Source organism: Paroedura picta, chromosome 4 (assembly GCF_049243985.1).
Source record: "Paroedura picta isolate Pp20150507F chromosome 4, Ppicta_v3.0, whole genome shotgun sequence".
NCBI lineage: Eukaryota > Metazoa > Chordata > Lepidosauria > Squamata > Gekkonidae > Paroedura > Paroedura picta.
The window spans coordinates 73368385-73394234 of record NC_135372.1 but is presented as its reverse complement, the minus strand read 5'-3'; the positions used below and the strand labels follow the sequence as shown (position 1 = coordinate 73394234).

Below are 25850 nucleotides of genomic sequence, written 5' to 3'. Positions count from 1 at the left end.
ATTTGGAGAGAGAGTGCAAGATGGCCACCAGCAGAGGGAGCAATTGTGATGCTACAAGGCTGCTCTATCTGATGTGTGAAGCATCATTATGGTTCCCCTATGCATTAATGTTCTCCAAAATGTCCTTAACAGCCTTGCTCTTGCAAATGTCTGATACTTCATTGCAAAGTTACCGAGGAAGGCAAAGTTACCGAGGAAGGTCCCTGCTGACCTCTTGGAATCCAAAGTACGTGGAGACTGTCCTGGGCAGAAACAGTACTGTCAAGAGCAAGGAAACTGCTAGGAGACACTGTTGTGAACGACCACTGGTTTACATACCGAGAGGGGTCCTTCTCCTCAAGGGTCAGGAGGACAGCTGGAACGGGTGTTTCCCATCTCTCTTTGAGGGAGGCAGGTCATTTGCATATTTTGCCTTCCGGTGGGAAACGCCCCTTCATCTCCAGTCGAAACTTTCGGAGCGCCATTCCGTCCATCTGCGGACCTCTGATCAACACCTTCTTACTCTGAAAGGCAATCTGTATTACCCTGAACCCTTAACATGGAAGGCAACAAGCCACATATGCACCAAATCTCAGCTAGTCTGCGTAAGCAAGGATTCTCGTTATTCATTTATTTGTTTATTTTGAACGATAACTGTGAAGAGAAGTGATGGACCACCCTATGGGTGGGACCAGCTGTCCTCCTGACCCTTGAGGAGAAGGACCCCTCTCGGTATGTAAACCAGTGGTTGTTCTCCCTCCGGGTCAGGAGGACAGCTGGAACGGGACTTACAAGAGCAGTCCCTAACCCAGGGAGGGTCCAACATGGTCCATCACGTGCAACAGAACTCTGCGCCCGAAGGCCGCCTGTTCCGCCTCTCGTTCCTGAATCTTGTAATGCTTGACAAATGTGGAAGGAGTAGCCCACGTAGCTGCCCTGCACACCTCTTCCACCGAGGCGTTCCTGGCGAAAGCCTCTGACGCAGCAGCACTGCGCAACGAATGCGCTGTAATGCCCCCGCAGCCCTATAAGCTTCTACGATGCAGGCCCTGACCTGCCTGCTGATGGCTGCCTTAATCAAGGGTTCTCCCACCTTGGACCCTGAAAGGAAAACGAATAGCGAATCCGACTTCCGGATACTGGCTGTCCTCCTAACGTAAATCTTAAGGACACGTCTGACATCCAACTTGTGCCATTCCCTCTCCTGGTCAGAAGCCGGGCTAGGAAAAAAGGTGGGTAAACTGATTTCTTGCGAGATGTGAAACCGGGAATCTACCTTGGGCCAGAATAAAGGGTTCACCCTCAGGACCACCCTGGACTTGCGGAACCTACACAACTCCTTGTCAATAGACAGGGCCCCCAGTTCCGAAACCCTCCTGGCCGATGTAACAGCCACTAAGAATATGGTTTTCATGCCTAACCACTTCAAGGGAATACCCCTAATGGGCTCAAACGGCTCCTTCGTCAAAGATGACAGAACCAGTCCCGACCGCCAGGTCGGGAACATGTGTCTAGGCGGTGGCTCAAGGCTGGCGGCTCCCTTCAGAAACCTCACAATATGGGGATGCTTAGACAACGGAGCACCCTCCTGCAGTCCTAGGACCATAGACAAGGCTGCCACCTGCCTGCGCAGAGTCCCGGAACGAAGCCCTGCCGCTCTGCCATCCTGTAAAAACTGCAAAATGTTACTAATTTTTGGTCTGGATGGCGTCACCGCCCTCTTCCTACACCATCTAACGAAGGCCTTCCAGGCACAATTGTAAATTCTTGTGGTGGAATTGCGCCTGGAGGCCAAAATGGTGTCCACCACAGCAGCGCTGTAGCCTTTGGAGTTCAATGCTGCCTGCTCAGTCGCCACGCGGTCAAGTTCCACCATCCCGGACGGGGATGAAAGCAAGGACCCTGAGCCAACAGCTCCGGCGTGACTGGGATCGACAGATGCGGACGGACTGCCAGCTGTACTACTGTCGAGAACCACCATCTTCTGGGCCACCACAGTGCCACGAGGATCACCTCTGCGCGCAGCTCTCGGACTCTTCGAAGGAATCTTGGTAGCACCGGAAGAGGCGGGAACGCATACAACAGGCCCCTGGGCCACACTGCTGTCATCGCATCTGTCAGTTCCGCTTCTGGATGCCAGTACCTGCTGCAAAACCTCTCTACTTGTCGATTCTGCGCCATCGCGAACAAATCCATGATTGGCGACTCGAACTGTACCTTGATGAGATGGAAAGCCTCTCTGCTGAGAGACCACTCCGCTTCCTGTATCCACTGACGGCTTAGCCAATCCGCCTGAGTATTTGCCAGGCCCTGGATATGTTCTGCTCGGATCGACGCCAAGTGAGCCTCCGCCCACTCCATCAGCAATTCGGCTTCCTTTTGCAGTCTTCCTGATCTGGAACCTCCCTGGTGGTTTATGTACACTTTCGCTGCTACATCGCCCCCCAGCCGGAAAGACTTGCGTCTGTGAACACCTGTTGCAACTGCTCGTGGAGGAAAACCTTCCCTTTGTTCAGATGGGATCTGACCGTCCACCATCTCAGTCTGATCTTGACCTGTTGATCTAGCGTCACGGACACGTCCTTTTTCTTTGATATCCACTCCTGGAACGGTCTGAGTGCCTTTTTAAGAGGTCTGGCCCGAGCTCTGCCCCATTGAATGGCCTCTGTGTTGGATACCAAGACTCCCAGAACATTCGCCAGCTGCAGCAGCGACGACCGCCTGGCCTGAATCACCTGGGACGCTAACTGAATTCCTCTGCGCTGGGACCAGGGAACTTTTCTCCCTGTTGACTACGAACCCAAACTGTTCGAACACCGCGATCGCCCTGTGTGTGAACTGGCTCGCTAGCTCGAGCGACTGGGCCCGGATCAACAGGTCGTCTAAATACGGGTGAATGTGTAATCCCTCCTGTCTCAAGATGGCTACCATATTCACCACTAGCTTCGTGAACACCCGGGGAGCGGTGGACAGCCCAAACGGGAGCGCCCTGTACTGATAATGCCGCCCCCCGGCGCAAAAATGCAAGAACCTTCTGTGTTCTGCCGCTATAGGGACGTGCAGATAAGCCTCCTTGAGGTCTAAGGATGTCAGAAACTCCCCTCTTTGCAAGGCCTCTGCTATGGACTTTAACGTTTCCATCCGGAACTTCTTTAACGGGATAAACAAATTTACAAACTTTAGATTGAGGATGGCCCTCCAATCCCCTGTCTTTTTGGGCACCGTGAACAGTAGAGAGTAAACACCCTGTCCCTGTTCGTCTGGCAGTGCAGGCTCTATCGCCCTGATGGCCACTAAGTGATCTATGGCCTGAATCATGCGCTCCCTCTTTACTGGGTCCTTCGAAATGGGGGAAGGAAAGAACCTGTCTGGAGGTACGCGTCTGAACTCTATTCTGTACCCCCGTTGCACCAATTCCTGAGACCAGCTGTCTATTCTGGAGTCCCGCCACTCCTGCGAGAACTCCGCCAGCCTTCCCCCCACCGGCAGACTCTGGGCGTCACGCCTGAGATCCCTTGCTGTCACCCTCTGTGCGATCTGATCTCTGTTGTCTGAATCTGTTGTTTCTATTATTGAATGTTCCCCTGCAGAAGGACTGCCGTGATTGACCCCAGGACCCCCTTCTGCCTTCCGGTCTAAACCTGGGACCTGACCCCTGACCCCTGACCCCGGAAGGCTGATGGAAAGGGCTTCCCATCCCTGCGGATGCGCCTAGGGAAAGCCTTCTTCTTGTCCCTGGTTTCAATCAATACACGATCTAAGGAGTCCCCGATCAATTTATCTCCCTGGAACGGGTAAGCCACAACTTGGGTTTTAGAGTGGGGATCTGCCTGCCAGGCCTTAAGCCAAAGGAGCCTCCTGGCCACTGCTGTCGATGCCATAGCTCGTGCTGCGAAAACCACGATATCTAAAGAGGCATCTGCACTAAAAGCTGAAGCTTTGAGAATTCTGCTGGTCCCTTCCTGCAGACGCCCCTCTGATTCTGGAATAAGGGAAGACAGCTTCTTGCACCATGCCATAGACGCTCTGGCCACCACCGATTCTGTTGTAGCTGCCCTAATGGCCATGGCCATTGCTTCGTGCGCCTTACGCAAAGCAGTCTCGGACTTGCGATCCATCACGTCCTTTAGGAAGCCTTCCCCATCTTCCGAAACCAGTCCTGAAGACTGGAGCGCCGCCACTGGTCCATCTATGATTGGCACCTGTAGAAAGGACTCAGCATAATCAGGTAAGGTATACATCTTTCTGATGAACGCTGGAAATTGCTTTGTCACTAGCGGTTTCTCCCATTCAGCCCTGATCTTTCTTTCAAAAGACTCTGGCATAGGGAAGTTTTTAAAATTTGTCTCAGGCTTAGGAAAAAATTCACCGCTGCCCCACGGGCCATAGTACTTCCTAGCCTGTTTTGCAGGTGGCTCCTCTGAGCCTGACTGTTTTAATTCCAAAATAGAAATGGATTTATTTAACAAAAACTGAAAATCCTCAGCATTGAAAAAACTTTCAGTCTGCTGAGGTACCTGAATTGGCTCCACCTCCTCCTCATCTGTGATAAATTCACCTTCTTCCCTCTCCCTGAGTTCCAATTCCTCTTCAGAGGAAGGAGATAGCTGCTGAGAGCAATGAGGCCTCTTCTGCGCTGCCTTCGTTGGCCAGCTAGCCCTGGGGCGTTGCTCCCTGGGAGACCTCCTATGGAAAGAGCTCCTCCTGGATGCTCTGGACTCCGGGGAAGAGGATCTGGACCTGGAACAGGAGGGCCTGGACACACTAGGCAACAGCTGTTGACATACTTTGGCAATTTCTGTCTGCACCGTATTTTTAATCATGGACAACAATTCTGCAGGTAAAGAAATCTGGCCAGAATTGGCCTCAACATTACCAATGTCCTGCTGGTCCCCGGTCTGTACAGCAGAGGTGGAGTCCTCAGTGCCTGCTTGCCTCCTGGCCGATGAGCTAGGCACATCTGAATCAGGCCCCTTGTCCTTAGACGCTGAGTTAGCTGGCTTTGGGGGGCGACGGGCTCGACTTTTGGCCTTGGCAGCCTTGGAGCGCTGTCCTTGCTCCGCTGCCACCTTTGTTGCTGGCTCAGGCCCGCCCGTCTCAGCCGCCTTTGCCCCGGTATCACCAGGGGGCTCCTGGAGGCCGATGTCCTCTTCGGAAGAAAAGGCGCCTTCCCGGCGCTCGGCCGCCATTTCGCCGAATGCCGCTTCCAAAATGGCCGCCGGAGCACGAGCCGAGCACGCGGTCACCGCCGCGGAGCTCTCTCCTGCTGCCCGGTCCTGCGCAGCCAAAGAGGGAGAGCTCTAGCTCGTCGAAAGCGGCCCCCGAAGCGCGGCTGATTTGCGGCCCGAAAAAGAACGCGCAGCTGCTTTAAATAAAGTAGCCCTTAACACTCTAACTTTCTTCTCCTTGCTCACTAGCCAACGGGACCCTTAAGGTCACGTCTGCTCCCTCGCGAGGCAGGAAGAAGACTGGAGATGAAGGGGCGTTTCCCACCGGAAGGCAAAATATGCAAATGACCTGCCTCCCTCAAAGAGAGATGGGAAACACCTGTTCCAGCTGTCCTCCTGACCCGGAGGGTCACAGACTGATTTTTGCCACCATCGTTTTTTTATATAAAATCCCAAGCTCCTAAAATCAAGAGCATTTCCACACATTGAGAAAAATAGTGTTACGCCAATGAAATGGCATAGCGCCAAAAATTATCGTGCCTCCAGCTATTCCTCGCCTTCTGGCTCTCTCGCTTTCATCTGCTGCCTTCTCGCACTTCTTACACTCTGAAAGTGCTATTTGAAATGGTGGAAGAGAGCAATGTGCTTTACATATAACTCTTTTCTGCCTGTCAATCAAGCCAAGCAGCCAATCCCCTTTTGCAATGTTAATTATTTTTAAAGTAAAACTTCTCAATTGAAACGCCTGTGCATTTAATCATAGATGCATAGTGCTTTTTATAATGCCACTTCTTATGGAATCATGAGTCTGGAATCTTTAAAAAAGTTAATCTTGTTCCTGATTTGGGGGGGACTTTAGGGAGGCATGCTTTGTGTGACAACTTTGGGGGGGGATTCTTTTTGGCTAAGTCTGCATGATTGAATGCCTATTCATTGCTCCCAGCAGTTTGCTCTAAAAAAAAAAACATCCTCGGGAGAAGGGAGAGGGAGGGAGGTGCTAGGCATTGTAGGCAGAGATAGCGCTTCTTCATACATGTCTTTAGCGTGTGGCCTGCTGGTTGCTCTCCTGAAGCTCATGCTTTTTAGATTGGGGAATCCACTTTATGCAATTCCCCAACTAGCGCTTTAAAGTGACGGATGTTGCTTGAGGTTTGCTGGATGGACACGGGAGGTTGGCAACGTCGTGCAGAACACCAAAAATATGGCATCTTCATAAGGTAAGCATTTCACTATATTTATTGGGTGCAGAATTGTCCCAATTATCAGTACCCCCAGACATGTCAAAAACCTAGTTTTAAGCACCATTTTTTAAAAATGCATTACAACTCTTTAACATACTTACTAAAGATCAAGTACAATGCAACTCAATAGGTCTTGCTTCTCTGAGTAAATATGTTTAGGAATGGGCTGCACTCCTCCCCTCCCCTTTTCAGAGGAACAGGGCAGAATCTCCTCAAAGGCTCTGATATCCTGAATTTTTGCTAAGATGATAAACAATCTTGTTTTAATTTATAGAATACATGAGCAGATTCCCATGTCAGAGAGAGGCCTTTCAGGGAGTCACTTCAAATTTCCTTTAAAGCTAAAGCATTGAAGGTGCAGAAGTTTTGCCTACCTCATTTTGTCAGCTTCTTCTGCTTCTGAAGATACCATTATAGTTGGCATGTCAAATATCCAAATGGTTTCCGTTTCTGTGAGGTAAATATCAACAACCTCTTCTAATTCTTCTTTTGTCAGTGGTTCCTGCACTTCTTCTCGCCTGATTTGAACATCTGCCAGATTAATACATGGTGTGAAAGATATGAGTCAGCAGCACATGGGCCTCCCCATAATATGTAGTTAGGTCCTGGGTATCTAATAACTTTGATAATTTTAGGACATGAACAAGTTGAGAAAATCCAAAATACATGTAATTATGTAATGTTACCTATTAAACTACTAATTGTTTCTCTTCTAGATCCAGATTCGACTATTTCTTCTGCCATTGATTCTGTAGAACTGGTTGACTTAGTAATACTGACACTACCATAAGTCCTGTAGATTGATCAAAAAATAATAAGTTAGCACACAATATTATTCTTTATTTAACAATCTGACGACCCAGCAGTCAAGCATCAAGTTGGCATGCACTGGAAGTAAAATCAAAAAGAATGTATGGCAGAACATTGGCAGCAAGAATACATGATGCTAATTAATACATTCCTAAGGCAACAGAGCCCTTCTACATGATTAAAGATCCCTATGGTGGCAAGAATAGTTCTTCTGTATAATTTTGCCACCTTTTTAAAATCTGTTCTGCTTCTTGTTAGGTCCAGACCAAAATGATAGGGACCTACCAGAAGCAGAAGAGATTTTTAAAAGGTGGCAAAATTATACAGAAGTACTATACAAGAGCGAGCTTAACATCCCTGATAACCACGATGGAGTAGTCATTGACCTGGAGCCAGACATCCTGGAATGTGAAGTCAAATTGGCCTTAGGAAGTCTGAACAACAATAAAGCTAGTGGAGGTGACAGCATTCCAGTTGAATTATTCAAAATCTTAAAAGATGGTGCAGTAAAAGTGCTATACTTTTTGAAAAGTGCAGCCAGCAAATTTTGAAAATTCTACAGTGGCCACAGGATTGGAAAAGATCAGTTTACATTCCAATCCCAAAGAAGGGCAATGCCAAAGAATGTTCAAACTACTGCACCATTGCACTCATTTCTCATGCTAGCAATGCTCAAAATCCTACAAGCTAGGCTCCAGCAATATGTGGACTGAGAACTTCCAGAAGTACAGGCAGGATTTCAAAGAGGCAGAGGAACTAGAGATCAAATTGCCAACATACGCTGGATCATGGAGAAAGCTAGGGAGTTCCAGAAAAACATCTACTTCTGCTTCATTGATTATGCTGAAGCCTTTGACTATGTGGAGCACACCAAATTGTGGCAAGTTCTTAAAGAGATGGGAATACCGAAGCATCTTATCTGTCTCTTGAGAAACCTATATGCAGGTCAAGAAGCAACAGTGAGTACGGGGCATGGAATCATTGATTGGTTCAAAATTGAGAAAGGAATTCGGCAAGGCTGTATACTGTCATCTATTTAACTTGTATGCGGAGCACATCATGAGAATGGTGGGGTTAGATGGTCACAAATTGGGATTAAGATTGCAGGGAGAAATATCAACAACCTCAGATGATACCACTCTAATGGCAGAAAGCGAAGAGGAACTAAAGAGCCTCTTGATGCAGGTGAAGGAGGAGAGTGCAAAAGTTGGCTTGAAACTCAACATCAAGAAAACAAAGATAATGGCATCTCAATTCCTGGCAAATAGATGGGGAAGAAATGGGGGTAGTGACAGATTTTATTTTCCTGGGCTCCAGGATCACTGCAGATGGGGACTGCAGCAAAGAAATTAAAAGACACTTGCTCCTGGAAAGGAAAGCTATGTCAAATCTAGACAGCATCCTAAAAAGCAGAGACATCACCCTGCCAACGAAAGTGTGTCTTGTCTTCCCAGTTGCAATGTATGGCTGTGAACGTTGAACCATAAGAAAGGCTGAGCATCAAAGAATTGGGACTTTTGGACTCTGGTGCTGAAGAAGACTCTTGCGATTCCCTTGGACTGCAAGGCGAACAAACTGGTCAATCCTAGAGGAAATCAGCCCTGACTGCTCCTTAGAAGGCCAGATCCTGAAGATGAAACTCAAATACTTTGGCCACCTCATGAGAAGGAAGGACTTCCTGGAGAAGAGCCTAATGCTGGGAGCAATTGAGGACAAAAGAAGAAGGGGACGACAGAGAATGAGGTGGATGGACGGAGTCCTGAAGCAGTCAGTGCAAATTTAAATGGACTCCGGGGAATGGTAGAGGACAGGAAGGTCTGGAGGATCATTGTCCATGGGGTTGCGATGGGTTGGACACGACTTCGTAACTAACAACAACATGGCAGCAAAAAATTGTATGGTCTTCCAGTGACCTCAGGTGGGAATTCTCATGATTGTATTTATCCAGCTGAAATCTCCTTGAGCTTGCAAAGCTGCCTCGTTAGAGAGATGGGTGGCATCACCTCAACATACAAGAGTTGCACATGCAGTGAGAATGGAATAAAGAGGTGTATTCAGGCATGCAATCCCTCACATTCATTTTTAAATGGCACAATTGTACAATGATTATATCACATACTTCTTAACATTTGATTTGGCTTGTGAAGAAAGCGAGCCTAAGAATGTCTATGCAGAAATATTCAATTTTATTCAATGGGGTTAACTCCCTGGAAAACGTCCTTAAGTCAGATAACACATGGTAACCACCAATGCTACTGCCACATCTCCCAAGGGGAGTAATGGCCTATCTGGGGATGGGGGTCTTGATCAAATTTTGCCTGCTAAATCTTAATCTCCTTTGGCAGACATAAAGGAGGAAGCAGTCACACAGACTGAATGTCCCAGAGCATTTAGACTTTTAAAGATGATAACCATAACCTTGAACCTGATTTGGTCCTCAACCTGGTGCCAGTGCCGGTTCCTTGGTTTGGAATATGCAAGATCTGTAGTTTGCATGTTTCATAGGCATATGAAGAATATCCTACATGGGTATCAGAGGAAATATGTATTTAATACACTAAGATTAGGAACTTCCTGGAATTTTTCAGATACTTTTCTCCAGTGTCCTGATTGGGTCATTTGGAGACTCCCTGCTTGTCTCCAGAACAGACAGAACAACAGAAGAGTTAGTTGGGCCTCTTTCCTCTCTTTTTATATAAAGCTATTTGTCTTCTAAATAAAACTTTTATTCTTTTAAGCAGCTTGGTCTTTGCTCTCTTGCGTATGTAAACTTTGCCAACACCCAGTGACTGAGGTACAGCATATACATTTTCTGAAAAATGAATGCATGGATTTGTACTAGGTGGACCCAGGTTCAAATCCCTGCTAAACCATAATGTTAATTTGTGTCGCTATCTCTCAGCCCACATCTGCAGTCCTTTTATTCCTTGGAGGAAAGGCAGACTACAAATATGGTAAATAAGACAGTAGGGGGGGGGAGGAATAATTAAAGACTGTAATAACAGATAAGTAATTAAGGAGGGACTCAAACATACATGATGAGCCTAAGAACTCTGGGTTTTCTTATGGATCCACCAAGCACAAGAGGGATCATTTCAGATAAGACATACACGTGCCTTGTTCCACTGGAGCAACATTCTAATAACATGTATGTTTATCACCAGAGTTGATGTTTCTTCATATAGGTGATTGTTATTTTGGCTCCAATAGCCTAACAAGGCTACCTGTCTGGATTTGTCAGCATAAAAGGGGTGGTCCACAGAACAAGCTCCATTATCAAGAACTATACTTGCTGTGTAACTGTTCTGAAGAGTTTTCAAAATCTTATGGCACATTAAAAAATCGTGAATTTGCTGTAGTAGAAATTTTTGTGAGCACAATAAATATATTGGTCTTCCAGGTGTCGCAAGATTGAATTTATGATGCAATTATTAAATATACATATTACAAAAGAAGAAACAATTACCCCTCTTGGGCCAGTGTAGGAAACACACCATGCAATCCTGTGTAGAGTTCATCCAGTCTGAGTCCAAAGAGTTAACTGGGCTTCAGTTATAGTAATTTTGCATATAGTAATTTTTCACTATAAATGTATCCCAAACATACAGCAATATCCACTAAGCTGTTTCTAACAGTTATAAACCTTATGAGTATGGCCATTCTACAGGTTCATAAAGTATTGGCCAGACAGGTTACAAGGGATGCCATGTCATACCTGGAGAATGGTCCTGCCAAGCTGATATTGGTTCCAGATGTTTGATGTAGAGAGAAGGAAGATAAGAAATCTGTTTGAGTTACCCCAGCAAAATCATGTACTGATAAGATTTTGCTTTGTCTGTGTATGGCAGAAGTTGCCTCAGGGTGATAAAGGGGACGAGGTGTCACATCTCGTCCTTGCTCATCAAAAACCTGCAGAAGCAATAAACACCATTCTAAACAAGCCCTCTTCTACTCCTACCATGCCAGAAACCAAGGGATAGGCAGCTAAGCTAAATTAATAAGAAGAAAATTGAACACTTACATGTAAGCCCCACTGGATTTAATGCGGTATTATTTCTGAGGGTTTTTTTTACTATGACACATTCAACTCAAATTTATCTGCATGTCTGCAGTTCTTAATAAAGCAGTGTAAGGTAAAGGTATCCCCTGTACAAGCACCGAGTCATGTCTGACCCTTGGGGTGACGCCCTCCAGCGTTTTCATGGCAGACTCAGTATGGGGTGGTTTGCCAGTGCCTTCCCCAGTCATTACCATTTTACCCCCCAGCAAGCTGGGTACTCATTTTACCAACCTCAGAAGGATGGAAGGCTGAGTCATCCTTGAGCCGGCTGCTGGGATCGAACTCCCAACCTCGTGGGCATAGCTTTCAGACAGCCTTTCAGCCACTTACCACTCTGCGCCACAAGGGGCTCAAAGCAGTGTAAGACATTTTTATTTCACTAGGCCTTTGAGGATGGCTGAGAGGTAGATGCAGTTTGAATATGGCTCTGATAGATTTGGTTATTTTTAATGTTTATTCTATTTGTTTTATCATTTTATCATAATTTGCATTCTTGTGCTGGCTTTTTTCTAAGCAACCTTGCAGGCCATTAACACTGCAAATAACTATTGCTCCAAGTAGACAGTAAATTTTAAATACTTCCCTCCCCTAAAAGATGAAAAAACGGTCTAGTCAGCATGTAGACTACAGAAGTTAGAGAATTTATCTAGATATTTTTATTCAGCCTTTTCTCTTCACTTTTGTGTTGACTCTACTTTTCCATGCTGGGCATCCTTATGCTTAAACACTATTCTGATGTTTAAAAATACAATTTTTTTCATTACTGAGAGCTATTGTATTCTTTGAATGCTGAAAACTCCTTTTTAAGAAATTCTGGTTGCTGACTTGAGAATAGGGTTCATTTGATCAATTAGAAATTACTATGTGGTAACCATGACCCTCTAATGATGCAGCAAAATAATGTATGGCATTATTTTCAGTGCCGCAATACAGTACAAAATGCGACTCCATTTTTTCAGACCTCGTCAGGAATGACATCAATAACCTTGGCTCATTACCTGGACAACGTGTTTGCTGCTTGCAAGAGATCCCTTGTCCACATTCTTCCCATCTAAAAACACAATGCTCCTTCGAGCCACAGATCCCACTCTGCTGGCTTGCATAGTACTAGTGTAACTCATTCGCCTCGTTGAAGATGTTGATCCTGATTTCTTCACCACAGTTTGGTCCTTTGAGCTTCTGGTTTGGTCCCTCATGTTCCTGAGATTATGCCATATATTAGTAGCTTCAAAGTGGAACAATATTATTTTGCACTAGCAGATGCCTTTTACAAATTTTTGTAGATCCTAAAATACTTGAGAGGATATAGAGGAGAAATACTTGCAATGAAATATAATGGAGCAAAGGAAGGAATTCTTTTCAGCAAATGCCACAGACATTAGAGATTGTATAGGCTTCTACATTCTCCTTTAAGAGTTATCACACTCCTTGTATGTCCTTGTAAAAGAGGAATTTACCTAACCTGACTAATGGCAATAACTTATAACAGCTGTTTTGTATTGTGTATCCAGTTGTCAAGTATTATTCACTGCTGTTATCCTGAAACTATCCTTTTGATGGAATTCACCCTCAAAGTAATATCAATTTTAAAAGAGTACCAAAATTGAGAAGCTTATGGGTGATGGCGTGAGTAACTCCACTGAATTCATATTGTATAAATATAGACAGAAAGGGAACGCCTGTGGTGGTACTGAGCATACCAAATTGCCCAGTAACTTAGTTATTGGAACTCTAGGAGACCCTTAGTGGGCCAGCTTTAGTTAATAGACCATATGCTATTTATTTATTTGGTGTAGTGGTTAGGAGTGTGGACTTCTAATCTGGTGAGCCGGGTTCAATTCTGCACTCCCCCACATGAAGCCAGCTGGGTTACCTTGGGCTCGCCGCAGCACTGGTAAACCTGTTCTGACCTAGCAGTGATATCAGGGCTCTCTTAGCCTCACCCACCTCACATGGTGTCTGCTGTAGGGAGAGGAAAGGGAAGGCGACTGTAAGCCACTTTGAGACTCCTTCAGGTAGAGAAAAGAGGCATATAAGAACCAAGTCTTATTGTTTGTTTGTTTGTTTGTTTATTAGACTTTTATCCCAACACTCCCAGACAAGCTGGCTCATGGTGGCTCACAATATAAAAATATAAAACCCATAAAATGCAATAAAACAGATAAAACAACACAGATGGCGAATACATGATCCTGTATTAGGCCTTCAGCTCTTCTGGGAGCTCATTCCACCAGGCAGGGGCCAAGACCAAAAAGGCCTTGGCCCTGGTCGAGGTCAGGTGTACTTCCAGGGGGCCCCAGACCCTCAACAGTTTCAGATCTGCACAGCGAAGTGACCTGGGGGGGGGGTCATAAGGAGACTAGTGGTCCTGCAGATAGGTAGGACCCAGACCACGTATAGCCTTAAAGGTCAAAAACAATACCTTGAACTTGATTTGGAAACATACCGGTAACCAGTGCAGTTGTTTCAGCAATGGCTGGACATGGGCCTTCCAAGATAACCCAGTGAGGACCTGTGCTGCTGCATTTGGTACCAGCTATAGTTTCTGAGTCAGGGACAAGAGTAGGCACACATAGAGCGATTTACAGAAGTCTAATCTGGAAGTGACCATTGCATGGATCACTGTGGCCAAGTGTTGCGAGGATAAGTAGGGGATTTCTGAAAACATTTGGCAACATTGGTCCTTGTGCGAGAAGCCCCCAAATATCCCCCCATTTTTTTGTTTTGTTTATTGTTCTGATCAAAAGCATGATGAAGAGTTCTGGGGAATTCAAATATTTCCTTAGTTTTTGTGATATTTTAATTGATCCAAATAAAAATGTACTGTACTGTTGTCCTCGGAATTTGCCTGAAGACCTGCACAATCTCCCACACACAATCCTCCCCCCGCCCCTCAAAGTCTTAAATCTTCTGACTCAGGCAATCATAATTCTCAGTAGTGCCCTCTGAATTCAAGAGGAGCAGAACTGGGGATGCATGACTTTCTCCCTTTCCTGTTACACTGAACATCACCCCTCCCTCTCCCCAGTCTCTGCTCCATTGTAGCCACTCAGTGACACTTACATATTGATGATAATGCTTTGTTTCTTGCCCTTGTTACCCTGGATGGCACTGGGTATGACATGGCTGGACATGGTAGAACTGGCAGCAGATCCTGAGTATAGGAAACAGCAGGGAGACAACTTCACTTCTGAGCCTTTGAAGCAGCAGCAGCAGCAGCAGCAGCCGTTGCCTACCACTAAAGAAGAGGATAATATCGCCAAGCTCTAAGGCCTCTGTGCCAGCCCTTTGAGAAATGGGACCAGCTCAATGCCCTGTGGATGCTGATTCAAAATCGAAGCCCCCAAAAGAAAAAAAGCTCTCAGAACAGTTCCTGTTTCACTCAACAGCTCAAACAAGAAGGTGTTTGCATGGTAACCATGGCAGCTACCTTGCAGCATTCAGTCATGTGATTGGCTGAAGGTGAAAGAGAGAGAGAGAAAGAGCAGACTGAGAGAACAGATTGGGTCACTTTTCTTTGTTCCCAGCCCAGACCCTGAGGGAGAAAAATGATTTATATTTTCTTTACAATGGATGTTGTAGCAGAAACCAGAAACTGCTTTTCCCTATCTGCATATTTTCAATTCAGGTTTCTTTACTGCCAAGATCAGTCACTGACATGAGGAAGAATATGCAATCCTTTCTGCTTGTAAATTTGAACTACTTTTGTAAATTGTGCCTTGCTCTCTCATAAATGTGCCATCTCATCCTCCCCCTTTTTCCTCTAACGAGTTTAATTCTCATAGTTATATGTTTTCCTAAATCAAAACCCTACCATGACTAAACAATAAGTCAGGGACATTTATAGAGTGGCACCAGGTATTCTGGAGACTATTTCCAGGTATTCACATACTTCCTTCCTAGTGACTTTCCTTTTCATAATGACAAAGAGTCCAGAGGTTCCTTCAACTAACGAATGTATGGTGGCATAAAGTTTCATGAGTCTGAATCTACTTCTTTAGATGCATGGTCATGTTCCATTTGCAGAGAGATTTATACCCATTTTATAATAAGCAGCATGGTATTGTGCAGTTGTGAAGGAGGGGCAAGTTATTACAAAGAGAAAACAGAAGCCTGGTTTTCCAGGACACAATATGCTATAGTGCATTACAGCAGTGGTCCCCAACCTTTTTATCACCAGATAAAATACAGACACGGCACAACAATGAAGTGTGTTGTAAAGGACTGGGGGGGATGAAGTAAAGGGCCGGGGGGGGGGGGAGAAAACGTCCTTCGGGGCCCACCTCCAATTAGTCGAAGGACCATATGTGGTCCGCAGCCCACATGCAGACCTGACATGATATATATCACACTGGTCAGAGTGCAGATGAGACCTGATACTATAGCTCAGTGGTCCCCAACCTTTTTATCACCAGGGACCACTCAACGCCTTTTACTGAGGCCCGGTGGGGGGGTAGTTTACTCCTCTACTCTCAACCACTGCCCTAGCGCTCTCTGATCACTATGGTAATGTTTAAACATACCTTCAAAATAAGATACAGACACGCCACAACAATGAAGTGTGTTGTAAAGGGCTGGGGGAGATGAAGTAAAGGGCCCGGGGGGGGGGGAAGAAGGCATCCTTCGGGGCCCACCTCCAATTAGTCGAAGGACCACATGTGGTCCGCAGCCCACAGGTTGGGGATCGCTGCTATAGCTGATGTTGCACTGGGTGACAATATCACTTCACTGGATATGGGAACAGATGTGGTGCCATGATTTGTGGAAAGGACTCATCCTTGGGCATTGTGAAGTCCATTGCTAAAAAAGATACCGTATTTGCTGGCGTATAAGACGACTAGGCATATAAGATGACCCCCCAACGTTTCCACTCAAAATATAGAGTTTGTTATATACCCGGCCCGCCCCTGCATCTCCCTGTGACCGGCACTAGTGTGCAAGTGCGCATGTGCGAGCTCTGTGTAGACAAGGGGCGGGCCAGAGTGCCCACTGAGCAGAATGGGTCGGTCATGTCGAAAAGGCTGGCACCCCTGTCTCGCTGCTGATGCTCGCCGCAGCCATGCTGATAACCCGCCGCAGCCACGCTGGATACCGCATGATACTGGATGGTCTGTAGAATGAGGTGGACGGGCTTCAGTTGGCCACTATGGGCACCGGGAGGCCACTATGGGCACCTAGCAAGCATCGGGAGGCCACTATGGGCAGCTATGTCTATCCCAACTGAAGTGCACCAGGCGTATAGGATGACCCCCTTACTTGGAGGCATGTTTTTCAGGGGGGGGAAGTAGTCTTATAGGCCAGCAAATAAAGTAGTTGCTTCAGGTCGGAGAGCTGTCCATAAACACATATCAGTTTACCTCTATCTTCATAAATTTGTTGTTGTTGTTAGGTGCGAAGTCGTGTCCAACCCATCGCGACCCCATGGACAATGATCCTCCAGGCCTTCCTGTCCTCTACCATTCCCCGGAGTCCATTTAAATTTGCACCTACTGCTTCAGTTACTCCATCCAACCACCTCATTCTCTGTCGTCCCCTTCTTCTTTTGCCCTCGATGGCTCCCAGCATTAGGCTCTTCTCCAGGGAGTCCTTCCTTCTCATGAGGTGGCCAAAGTATTTGAGTTTCATCTTCAGGATCTGGCCTTCTAAGGAGCAGTCAGGGCTGATCTCCTCTAGGACTGACCAGTTTGTTCACTTTGCAGTCCAAGGGACTCGCAAGAGTCTTCTCCAGCACCAGAATTCAAAAGCCTCAATTCTTTGATGCTCAGCCTTCCTTATGGTCCAACTTTCGCAGCCATACATTGCAACTGGGAATACCATAGCCTTGACTAAATGCACTTTTGTTGGCTGGGTGATGTCTCTGCTTTTTAGGATGCTGTCTAGATTTGCCATAGCTTTCCTCCCCAGGAGCAAGTATCTTTTAATTTCTTCGCTGCAGTCCCCATCTGCAGTGATCTTGGAGCCCAGGAAAATTAAATCTGTCACTATCTCCACTATCTCCTGATCATTCCTGGTCGTAGAGAAGCCCGCCTGGCCTTGACGAGGGCCAGGGCCTTTTCGGTCCTGGCCCCTACCTGGTGGAATGAGCTCTTCCACCAGGAGCTCTTCCACCAGGTTTTTGGTTGAGGCCGGTGTCAGCAAATGAGTGCCAGCATTCCCCCCCCCGCCCGGACCTAGTAAGTTAGATCTCCTCCCCACCCTCCCTGCCGCTCTGATAACAGGGGTGGGAATAATGAGAGCTTCCGCTTGTTGGGATTGTTTTTAAAGTCTTTTAATGGGTATTTTAATGGGGATAGGACTGTTGTGACCAGCCACGAGCCTACGGGGAGTGGCGGGAAATAAATCTAATTAATAATAATAATAATAATAATAATAATAATAATAATAATAATAATAATAATAATAATAATAATAATAATTTCTCCCCCATCTATTTGCCAGGAATTCAAAGGGCCGGATGCCATGACCTTTGTTTTCTTGATGTTGAGTTTCAAGCCAACTTTTGCACTCTCCTCCTTCACCCGCATCAACAGGCTCTTTAGTTCCTCTTCACTTTCTGCCATTAGAGTGGTATCATCTGCATATCTGAGGTTGTTGATATTTCTCCCTGAAATCTTGATCCCAATTTGTGATTCCTCTAATCCCGCCTTTCTCATGATGTGCTCCGCATACAAGTTAAATAGGCAAGGCGACAGTATACAGCCTTGCCGTACTCCTTTCTCAATTTTGAACCAATCAGTGATTCCATGTTCAGTTGCTTCTTGACCTGCATATAAGTTTCTCCAGAGACAAATAAGATGCTCTGGTATTCCCATCTCTTTAAGAACTTGCCACAGTTTGTTGTGCTCCACACAATCAAAGGCTTTAGCATAGTCAATGAAGGATAAGTAGATGTTTTTCTGGAACTCCCTATCTTTCTCCATGATCCAGCATATGTTGGCAATTTGATCTCTAGTTTCCCAGCCTCTTCGAAATCCTCTTCAAAATTTTCATAAATAACATCTGCAAAACTCCAAAACTAGTCATAGAAGATGTAGCATCTGAGTTGAGAGGGAAATGTTGGCAATCTATATGTTCATGACAAAAAAAAAACTTTTCCCAGTCCCAGATCATCAACATCCTGACACATACAAACCATCAGATCATGGCCTACAACATATTCAGGACAGCCTTTCTGGAACAGCATCTTGGTTATTGTGGCAACTGTGAGGTCCAAAATCGTACTTGCCAAAAATGTCTTTGGTTTGATATTGACTATGACAACATATTTATGTGGCAAACAATACAAAATCTAAGACCAACTCCACCAGATAAAGCAAGAAGACTCCTAAGACTGTCTGGAAATACAAAGCTTATGGAAGCCCAGCAAAGATGCTCTTTTTACACAATCAGGAAGATTATTCCATAACTCATAAGTTACTGCAAAATGCCTAAGAATGGCACTGTTTACAGGCTCACAACTTTTAGAGGAAAGAGGTCCAGAGAGAGCATTAGTGCTGCAAAGCTTTGCTAATTTGCACATCTGATCAGGTCATGTGATGATGTAGAAGCAAACACCCACCCACCCCAATGGCTTGCATGCTTATTAACTTGAATCAGCTATAAATATGTAAGGAAACACACTCAAAGATTACCATAAAGATTTCATGGTGCTCAGCTAAGAATATCTCTGAGCAAATAAGAAACACGAAAGTTACCTTTTTAAGGCACTTGAAAGACCACTTGAATGTGTACTTAAATACCTGTTTTGAGTTAATAATGGACTGAATAAATTGAAAAATACTCCATGGGATGGAATTGCATACATCTGGAATCTGGACCTCACCTTCTTCTTATATTCAAGTGACCAGAACTGCCAGGAGTTAAAGCTGATTCATTCATACCTCTTTAATGCTACATTAACTTCTGGACCATGTTCACTTACTTCATTTATATGACACATTTTTCCCCACTGGGGAAAGATTGTTCTCCTCTTCTCCATTTTATCCTCACAACCTTGCAATCTACTATTCCAAATAAGAATAAAATAAAATAAAATAAAGAGGATGTATAGCCCTTTAGGGGGATTGGTGAGAATACAAATGTAAGGACTGAGTGAATTTAGCACACGTACCAAGATAAGAAACCAATATCTCTGTTAAGTCTTGGGGATTCTGTTGTTCTGAGTGTTGTAATAACTTGCAACTCAGCAATTTCCCTTTTTAGTCTGAAGTTGCTGTGCAATAAATGTTATTCTGAATGTCTTAGAAAAGCAACTTCTCTACAGGCTTCTCAGTCTTGTGATTCTTGATGTCAGATCTATGTCCATTTATCCTTTGGAGAAGGGTTAGACCTTTTTGCCATATGTAGAGAACTGATGGGTATTGTTGACATTTAGAAGAAGAGATGGCTTTATATAGATGGTTTTCACTGCCTGAAGGAGTCTCAAAGTGGCTTATAATTGCCTTCCCTTCCTCTCCCCACAAAAGACACTCTGTGAGGTAGGTGAGGCTGAGATAGCTTCTGACAGGACTGCTCTGTGAAAACAGCAATATCAGGGCTATGATGAGCCCAAGATCACCCAGCTGGCTGCATGTGGAAGAATGAGAAATCAATCTCTTTAAAGTTCGGCATTTAGGTCGGAAAAAACATAGACACCAATATAGGATGGGGGAGACTTGTCTTGGCAGTAGTATGTGTGAAAAGGATCTTGGAGTCTTAGTAGATCATACATTGAACATGAGTCAGCAGTGTGACTCAGTAGCTAAAAAGGGAAATGAGATTTTGGGCTATCATGTCCAGATCACAGGAGGTGATAGTACCACTTTACTCTGCTCTAGTTCAGCCTCACTTAGAGTACTGTGTTCAGTTTTGGGCACCACAGTTCAAGAGGGATGTAGACAAATTGGAGTGTGTCCAGAGGTGGGCCACAAAGATCGTGAGGAGTTTGGAGTCCAAGACGTATGAGGAAAGGTTGGGGGAGTTTAGTCTGTTTAGCCTGGAAAGGAGACAACTGAGAGGGGATCTGATAATCATCTTCAAGTATTTAAAAGGCTGATACATTGAGGATGGAGCAGAGATGTTCTGTATTGCCCCCAAGGGATGGACAAGAACCAATGGGATGAAATTAATTCAAAAGAAATTCCGTCTAAACATCAGGAAGAAGTTCCTGACAGTTAGAGCAGTTTCTCAGTGGAACAGGCTTCCTCGGGAGGTGATGGGTTCTCCATCTTTGGACATTTTTAAACAGAGGCTGGATAGCCATCTGATGGAGAGGCTGATTCTGTGAAGGTTCAAGGGGGTGGCAGGTTACAGTGGATTAGCAATAGGGTTGTGAGTGTCCTGCAAAGGGCAGGGGGTTGGACCAGATGACCCAGGAGGTCCCTTCCAATGCTATTATTATATTATTCTAATCTCAGCTCTCTATATTAGAGTCTGCTGTTTTTAACCACTACACACCCAGAAGAAAATGTCTGTTCTGGAGGGTATCTTCTACGGCAGGGGTAGTCAACCTGTAGTCCATGGACATCTAGAGGACCACAGGTTGATTACCCCTGTTCTATGGCATTATACCATGCTGAGTTTCCTCCCTGCCCTCCCAGGTTATGCCCCTCAAATCTCCAGGAATTTCCCAACCAGGAGTTGGCAATACTCTCTGGTCCATTACTTTTAGCCAAAATGTACAAACCAAGTATTGTACTATGAAGTTTTTCCACAAAAGCCAAAACAGGAAAGTCTTGGAGTTGTGTATTCTACTAGTTGTTCACTGGCCTAATACAATTAAATTGTTTCCCAAAAGGTTAAGCGAAAGAGAAAAACCAATTATATATTTCAACACTTGATTCCTCTTGAGAGCCAGTTTGGTGTAGTGGTTAGGAGTGTGGACTTCTAATCTGGCATGCCAGGTTCAGTTCTACACTCCCCCACATGCAAACAACTGGGTGACCTTGGACTTGCCACGGCACTGATAAAACTGTTCTGACCGAGCAGTGATATCAGGGCTCCCTCAGCCTCACCCACCCCACAGGGTGTCTGTTGTGGGGAAAGGAATGGGAAGGTGACTGTAAGCTGCTTTGAGCCTCCTTTGGGTAGGAAAAATATATAAGAACCAACTCTTCTTCTTCTCGATTTCAAACAATAAGTTACCATCTGACAAGCTAAACATATAATCATGGAATTGGTCATGCCACATCCACTGAGGGAAATAGATGCCAAGAATAGTAGGAAGAGCCACCACTGTCTTTTTTTCTCACTTTAAATATTTAAGTGTTTGTGTTTCAAGGTGCAACCTTATTGGCTCTTTACCAACATTATTATAACATTTCATGGGTTTCTAAAAATATTTTATCATCATGATTAGGATAATTCTGACACATGGGCCCTATTCAGAACCTGTGGTTATATGCAGTGGGAGGCTGGCAGCTGCACATAGGTCCCCCTGATACAAACAGTCACCACATTGTTTGAAAGGGCAACACATGAATATTCAGCATTGGTGAACACAAACCAGAACACTGAAAAATTTGGGTTTCATATGGCATGTACAGAGGCATACAAAATCTATGTATCACCCCTTTCAGACAACATGACAGAAGATAATGGGTAACACATTTCTGGTATGTGCTGTTGGCAGGCTCCTAGTATTTGTGAATATAGTGTATCATCCTCACCCCAGCATACCCAACAGTTTGTTTGGCAGTTTGTAAACATTTTTGGTTGTAGTTCCCTATGTTGCAGCATGGGAGGGGGGACAGATGTTGGTCTGTGAAACTAGATTTTGTATCTCCAACAAGAAACTAGATTTTGTACCTCCAACAAGAAATTAGATTTTGTATCTCCAACAAGTTGAGCCAATTAAATAAATCCTAACCTATACTGTAATTTGATGTATTATCATTATCATTATCATTATCATTATCATTTAATTTATTACCCGCCACTCTTGGGATGCCGGCTCATGGCGGGTTACAACAATAAAATATCATAACAATCCCAATTAACCCCATTAAAATCCCCATTATAAAATTAAGAAATTAAAAACACACAGGACAACAAGATACTAAATACTAGGTTACCAGCCAGTGCGCCAGAGAGTACGACAACTAGTCACATCCATGCTGGAACTAGCGTGACATCAGATCTTCCTGCCCACTCCTCCTCTGTCTCTGGCCTCAACCGTACACCTGGTGGAAAATCTCTGTTTTGTAGGCCTACAGAATGCCAAAATCTCTCCCAGGTTAGCAACATCCAAGTCCTCCTTTCATTTCAGTAACATACTTCATGTCACTAAACTAATTAAATTTTCATAGCTCACTAGAACTTAAAAGTCCCATCAAAGAGGTTTCTATTCCCAGAAACTGGATTTGTTTGCAGATGACACCAAATTGGGAGGACTGGCAATACTTCGGAAGATAGAGACAGAGTTCAACAAGATCTGAACACAATGGAAAAATGGGCAAATGAGAACAAGATGCAATTTAATAAAGGTAAGTGTAAAGTTCTGCATCTGGGTCAGAAAAATGAAAAGCATGCCTACTGGATGGGGGATACGCTTCTAGGTAACACTGTGGGGCTTTTTGCACGCCTTCAAAATAGCACAATGGTTGCCAATTGAAAACGCTACTGATTTGCTGTTTTGCACAACGTCGTCGACAATATGCCACACACCTGAAACCAATCTGCAAAAAGCGCTTCCTTGTAGCGCTTTCAGGGAAATCCCCAAAAGTGGATTCACCCTCCGGAAAGCGATACACTCCTGCAACCAATCTGCAACACTAGCGAAAAAGACCTGTGCGTTAACATTGTTGCGGTTTCTACAAAGTCCCTCCCCCTGGCTCTCTTCTCTGATCTTCCGGCGAAGCGATCGCCATTTTTTTTTCTCCGAGCGAGCGGGGATAAACGCACCAGCGAGCCTCTTTCAGTTTAGAGGCTTCCCCGGCTTCAGTCCCTCCCCTTCAGTCACTAAGCACAAAGAACAGAGAAGCCCGTTTGCTGATGTATTTTCCCTTTATTTTTTACACATTCATTCAGCCGAAAATCGGGCCCGTGAGAGGGGGGGGGGATTTTTTTTTTTCACTCGGAGGGAGCGTGGCAACGATCAAACGACAGCTCGAACACACTAGGCAGCTGGATGGGTCTCTCCGTTGCAACGAATTAACACAGATTCGTTGCAATGGGTCTGGTTTTTTTTTTTTTTAAACCTTTCTTAAAGGGAAAGGGGCTGTTTGGGAGCATGCTAACGGCTGCCCATTGGCTGCTTGACGGCCAGGGGCGGGACGAGCTTGGCAATAGCGCTTCCTTTCTAGCGATTTCTGCCGAGACCGGAAGCCTGTGGGAAATGCTACAAAATGCAACTGGATTCCACTACAAAGGCAGGTATGCATAACGACAAATTCCACTATTTTAAATGGCGATTTTTCATTCAGTGACCAATTTGCTACAAAGATCCCGGTGCGTAAAGCCCCTGTGTGTGAACGAGACCTTGGGGTACTTGTGGATTGTAAACTAAACATGAGCAAGCAGCGTGATGCAGCGGTAAAAAAGGCGAATGCCATTTTGGGCTGTATCAACAGGGGCATCGCATCAAAATTACAAGATGTCATAGTCCCATTGTATACAGCACTGCAGACCACACCTGGAGTACTGTGTGCAGTTCTGGAGGCCTCACTTCAAGAAGGACGTAGATAAAATTGAAAGGGTACAGAGGAGAGCAATGAGGATGACCTGGGGCTAAGGGACCAAGCCCTATGAAGATACGTTGAGGGACTTGGGAATGTTCAGCCTGGAGAAAAGGAGGTTGAGAGGGGACATGATAGCCCTCTTTAAGTATTTGAAAGGTTGTCACTTGGAGGAGAGCAGGATGCTGTTTCTGTTGGCTGCAGAGGAGAGGACATGCAGTAATGGCTTTAAACTACAAGTACAACAATATAGGTTTGATATCAGGAAAAAACATTTCACAGTCAGAGTAGTTCAGCAGTGGAATAGGCTGCCTAAGGAGGTGGTGAGCTCCCCCTCACTGGCAGTCTTCAAGCAAAGGTTGGATACACACTTTTCTTGGAAGCTTTAGGATGCTTAGGGCTGATCCTGCATTGAGCAGGGGGTTGGACTAGATGACCTGTATGGCCCCTTCCAACTCTATGATTCTATGATTTCATGATGCCAGCCCATTCACTGACTGTCATTGTCACTGCCAGTTTTTGGCACATGACTTCTGGTGGACAATGGAAGAGCATACACTTTTTCATGGAGAAGGTCACCAATTCAGTCCCTACATTTCTGATTGAACTGGCCTTAGATAGGACATACTGGCAAAACCTCCTCTTGCCTGAGAATCTGTGAACTAGAAATCACATAAAAGTGAACCTAGACACACATACATGAATCTTAATCTATGGACATAGCTGATTTTAAAACATAACATAATGAAAATGTTATAAAAATTAAACCAATTCCAGAACAGTTTCTATTTTTACTGCACAATCTGTTATTAGACTATTATATAAACAGGAATTATTTTGAACACTCAGCTGAAATTTGTTTCATTTGGGAGCTCATTAGCATAGGATGCTGTATGTGCAAATTGGCTCATGCATGGTGTTATATATGCCAATATCTGATTGCTCTGAAAATTTCTTAAAAGGAATTAGTGCTATTTTAAGAGCAAAAATCATATTAGCTAGTGTGAGCACACAGTAGGGTCAACAAACATCTAAGATAAAAATTAAATTGCAGTGCCATTCAATTACACTGTTTCAAACCCATTGACTTCAATAGATTGAGGAAATATTTTAAAGAACTTTTCCCCATTTACTTATCACCCTAATTCAATTCTAAACATTCTGAGAATTGTAATATGATAAGATTTATTCACATTATAAACATTACATTGTGAAAAACAGTTGAATCTTACTTGACCTTAAAAATGAAATGGGTGTAGGCAACAGGCATATTTTAGCCTGCCCACTAAGATTCACGGATCTGAATGGTTTCCTGAGTGCTCTGCAGGACCCAATGCTCTTGGTGACTTATTGGCAAGTTTGGCCCAAGGTCACCCAGTTGGCTGCATGTGGAGGGGGAGCAAGGAATTAAACTGGCTTGCCAGATTAGAAATCAGCGCTCCTAACCACTACACCAATCTGACTCTCACCAATGAATTTATGGTGACCCCAGCAAGGGGCTTTCAAGGCACCTGAGAAATAGTAGTAGTTTAATTGCCTTCCTCTGTCTTTGCTAGAGATCCCTGATCCAAGTACTGACTCTAATAAGCTTCTGGGAAATGATAAGATTAGGCTAACCATATCATTCCACATCCTAGCATTCAGACAGAGGAGAAAGGATGGAACAAGGTGGTACATTGTGGAATGGAGGTGAAAGGACAAAAAACTTGTTTATTTCAAATATGTCTGCCCCATCTATCCAAAATCTTGCATGAACCAATATATTATGTCCAGTAATATTGGAATCAACTCCTAAAAGTTCCTCTTGACAAAATAAAATCAAAATATTTTTTAAAAACATTGGTGGTGGAGGAGGAAAGTTCCATCAAGTCACAATTGACATAAAGCAACCCCCATAGGGTTTTCAAAGCAACAGATAAGCACAGGTAGTTTGCCATTG

At 44.7% G+C, this 25850-nt stretch overlaps 2 protein-coding genes across 3 annotated transcripts in view; both read right to left on the bottom strand.

Annotated features, from left to right (window-relative positions):
• Positions 1-25850, bottom strand: part of DNAI4 (dynein axonemal intermediate chain 4) — a 74950-nt gene that overhangs the window by 38793 nt on the left and 10307 nt on the right. For both annotated transcript variants that reach the window (XR_013230214.1, XM_077333411.1), the window contains exons 2-6: positions 14322-14412; positions 12257-12458; positions 10914-11107; positions 7075-7181; positions 6763-6919 (exon numbers count right to left, since the gene is read on the bottom strand). Coding sequence is in view for 1 of the 2 variants with exons in the window: in XM_077333411.1 (XP_077189526.1) it covers positions 6763-6919; positions 7075-7181; positions 10914-11107; positions 12257-12458; positions 14322-14412 (751 nt within the window). In the remaining variant the exon portion in view is untranslated. The remainder of the gene's footprint in view (positions 1-6762; positions 6920-7074; positions 7182-10913; positions 11108-12256; positions 12459-14321; positions 14413-25850) is intronic.
• LOC143836816 (uncharacterized) lies at positions 713-1967 on the bottom strand. Its single transcript, XM_077336316.1, has one exon. It carries the CDS (start codon positions 1958-1960, stop codon positions 812-814), a length of 1149 nt encoding a protein of 382 aa, XP_077192431.1. The 5' UTR covers positions 1961-1967; the 3' UTR covers positions 713-811.

Coding starts and splice junctions, on each gene's coding strand:
- LOC143836816 (XM_077336316.1), bottom strand. CDS start 1,960: ATGGTGGTTCTCGACAGTAGTACAGCTGGCAGTCCGTCCGCATCTGTC.